Source organism: Emiliania huxleyi, assembly GCF_000372725.1.
Source record: "Emiliania huxleyi CCMP1516 chromosome Unknown EMIHUscaffold_1373, whole genome shotgun sequence".
Lineage (NCBI taxonomy): Eukaryota > Haptophyta > Isochrysidales > Noelaerhabdaceae > Emiliania > Emiliania huxleyi.
In genome coordinates this window covers 3,368-6,455 of record NW_005201219.1, presented here as the reverse complement: position 1 = coordinate 6,455, position 3,088 = coordinate 3,368, and the positions used below count along the sequence as shown (strand labels likewise).

At 64.9% G+C, this 3,088-nt stretch overlaps 2 protein-coding genes across 2 annotated transcripts in view; one reads left to right on the top strand and one right to left on the bottom strand.

Moving 5' to 3' along the window:
• Nucleotides 1-468: 468 nt before the first annotated feature.
• EMIHUDRAFT_252527 (hypothetical protein) lies at nucleotides 469-1,775 on the top strand (the record flags this gene model as incomplete). The annotated part of the gene is made up of 3 exons (XM_005788186.1): nucleotides 469-534; nucleotides 894-1,229; nucleotides 1,305-1,775. The coding sequence occupies 3 exons, from the start codon at nucleotides 469-471 to the stop codon at nucleotides 1,773-1,775; spliced, it is 873 nt and encodes a 290-aa protein (XP_005788243.1).
• Nucleotides 1,776-2,974: 1,199 nt separating this feature from the next.
• Nucleotides 2,975-3,088, bottom strand: part of EMIHUDRAFT_252526 (hypothetical protein) — a gene marked incomplete at both ends in the record, with an annotated part of 1,401 nt that continues 1,287 nt past the window's right edge. The window contains one exon of the mRNA XM_005788185.1: nucleotides 2,975-3,064. Within this exon, the coding sequence (XP_005788242.1) occupies nucleotides 2,975-3,064 (90 nt within the window). The remainder of the gene's footprint in view (nucleotides 3,065-3,088) is intronic.

The window sequence follows — 3,088 nt, the reverse complement described above, 5'->3', positions numbered from 1 at the left end:
GAGGCGCAGTTCAGAGCTGTCGATGGCGCGATGCCGCACTGGTCCCACATTGGTGACACGAGACCACCACGTTTGCCGGTCCAAGAGAGAGGCACCGGCGCTGTCCTGAGAAGGTGCGTGGTCCCTCTTGACTGCCCATGCGCGCGAGGCTGTGTAGGCATAGCCTCGAGAGTGCCAGCAGCCAATCCGAGGTGACGCGCATTGCGCCAGAAGCGTGCACGCAGCTGGAAGGACACCTTCCTACTGGCCGATCGGTCGTCACTGAATGCTTGATACTAAGGCCGCGAGCTATGCATGTGATCAATTGTGCAGCATGGCACGGTCAGCAGCGCCGACAGGCTGTCGCAAGGCGTGATAGCATGGCCGCAAGTACGCCGAATTCCCATGAAAACAAGTAAATAATCGCGAAAAAAGAAAAATAGCCAAAAAATCGCTGCGGCGGGCCATGGGACCCCATCTCCCCCCCGCATGGACACCCTCTGGGGCCCCCGCGCCGGCCCAGAGATAGCGGGACCGATCACCTCCCAGCGCGCAGTGCACGGTGCGGCTGGGCCTTGGTCCGTTTACCCCACTCATAAGGCCCTTTTCTGCGCTACAATGTGCGCTCCGCGCCCCTAGCACCGCGCCGTCTCCCCCGCCGTGACCGCGCCACATGTCACCTCGCACTGCCGCGCGCGGTTTCCCTGGTCCGCCTCCCCCCCGGCCACTCGGCTCTACGCGCCCGGCGGGCTCGGCCTCGCAACTGTGTGTGTGCGGTGAGCCGCCCCACCGTCGGGCGCGATCGGCCTTTGCGGCGCACAGGATGGTACTTCCCGATTTATGTGGCGCATAACGCCGCCCCCCCAACCCTCAACGCCCTCATGGCAAGCACTACGCCAATTATTTAGTGACAGAAAAATCGGTATCTCACGGAATCCAACCAAACCCGCCGCAGGTCCGGGCGGGGCCGAAAACGGCTTTTGCTGCCAGAGAGCTACAACGTCGAGAAGGTCGTCTCGTGGCGGCAGAGAGCTGGGGGGATCGAGCTTCTGACCGCCTGGGAAGACTACGATGTCGATGGTTGGACGTGGGAGCCCCTCGACAACATCCCCAAGCGGTTTGTTCGGGCCTTTCATGCGCAGCGCGAACGTCTCCCGCAATCCTTTTTCTACGTCGTGACCAAGATGCGCGACCGGGTCGCCTTCAAGCTGCTCGAGAGGACCGGCCCGATGTTTGGGGTTGCTGTCCTGGTCGAGGAGGCCTCCCTGCGCAAGTAAGCGCTCGCGATGCTGCAGTACTTCTCTACGCCTCCGAGCGGCACAAAGGCCAAGATTGCGGTCAAGGAGGACCACTGGCAGCGGGCGCACACACTCACCATCACCTCGCAGGAGCACGCCGCGTGGATCGTGTCGCTGCACGAGTCGCGGCCTACCCACGGCGTCGGCGCGCTCCGCATCAAGAGCGCGCGACGCCTCTCCAACATGCTGCTCGTCGCGTGCAATGCTCGCACGCCGATGCGCCTCTCCTTTGTGGAGCCGCGCGCGGGCGGCTCCGACGCGCCTGCCCCCGGCTCCTACAAGTTCACGGTCGAGTTCACCACCGTGGGCATCAACTCGGCGACGGGCGACATCATGCCGTACACGGCGCCGACGGAGGAGCTGCGCCTCGAGATGGCAGAGGCGCACGCGCTGGTTGCGTACTCAAAGAAGACGCTCAAGCAGCCGTGGGCGGCGGAGCCTGTCCGGCACAGCCTGCGCGCTAGCGGCTGGTGCGACCAGCCGGTGGCGTTTCAGTAGAATCCGTCCGTACCGGCACAGTCTAGCGCGTGCGTGTGCCCCCACCCACACACGCGCGCGGCCCGCGCTGGTTCCCGCTGTGCCCTGTTTGCGGAGCTCCTGGCGCGAGTGCACACTGTCCCGGGTGTCCAGCTGATGTCGTGTCACGCTTGTGGTTGGTTTATTAAAGGTAATACTACACAAACCGTCCCTGGGACTGAACAGGAGGCGAGAGGCGCGCGCGCGTGAGCAGCTGCTCGGAGTTGTGTGTTGTGTGTGTGTTCTCGCTCGAGTTCACCAGACAAGCCGAGCGTATCGTGCGAAGATGCTCGCGCAGAACGCTGGAGCACCCAAAACGCGGAGCGCCCACGGCTGCTGTTCCGCACAGCGCTTTCCGACGGCATGTTTTGCCTAGAGGCGGGCGGTGGGGTGCAGCTCGCGTGCGGTCGCTGTCACCGCCCTGCCGAGCCAAGCCGTCTGAGGTCGGCAGCGCGAGTTGGCTGGCGTCGCAGAGCGCCTCGCCGGCCGCGCACATCATTTGTGCTCGCACTTGGGGCGAAACAACCCGCTCCCAATACAGTGCCGCGTAGATCTGCGCCCGCCGCTCGATATGGCCCATCCGGGCGCTGCGCCAGCAGGCGGCGACCTGCGGAAGTGAGTGGCCGAGAGATTCCGGTGCTCACCCGCGGCGTGTGCCTACTCACTCAGGCTTCACTCGGCCCAGATCTGGTATGAAAGGACCACATTGGGGCTTGGCCGGAGCCGGGACGACTGTCAAATAGGCCCGCCATTGACGCGGGTATTTTGCCCCTCTCGTTTCCGCACCGTGTGCTGCGGCGGGCCCTCCGCTCCCTACTCTACACCACCGGCTAGGCCCGACTCACCCTTAGGGGATGTCCGGGTCCGTCATTACTTTCTTTTTACTTACTCTAGCTGTCGCATAAAAACGTCCCTAATTTTCGATTGCGTCGTGTGTGTCCGAGGCGTCGTCCTCAGGGGCGGCGGCGAGGGGCAGGAGTGGTGTTCCGGCGGCGCGCGGCGCTGGCGAGCGATGTGGTGCGAGAAGCTGGTGGCTGGTGCGGGGATGAGCCTCCGCGCGCGGCGCAGTCTCCGCGGCGCAGAGAGGGGCGCGAACTCGGTGCCGCGGCCTGTCATATAGTGAACTGCCGCCGCGGCCCCCGTGCGCGGCGACTCGAGCCCCCACCTCCTGAGGCCTCGGCTCAGCTCGAGGCCGCTGCGCCGCCGGCGCTCAGCGGAGGGATAGTCGCGCGCACGTCGCTCAGGACGAAGCCCGTCCTCAACCCTTGCGCCTTGCGCGTGAACTTTTCGGCTGC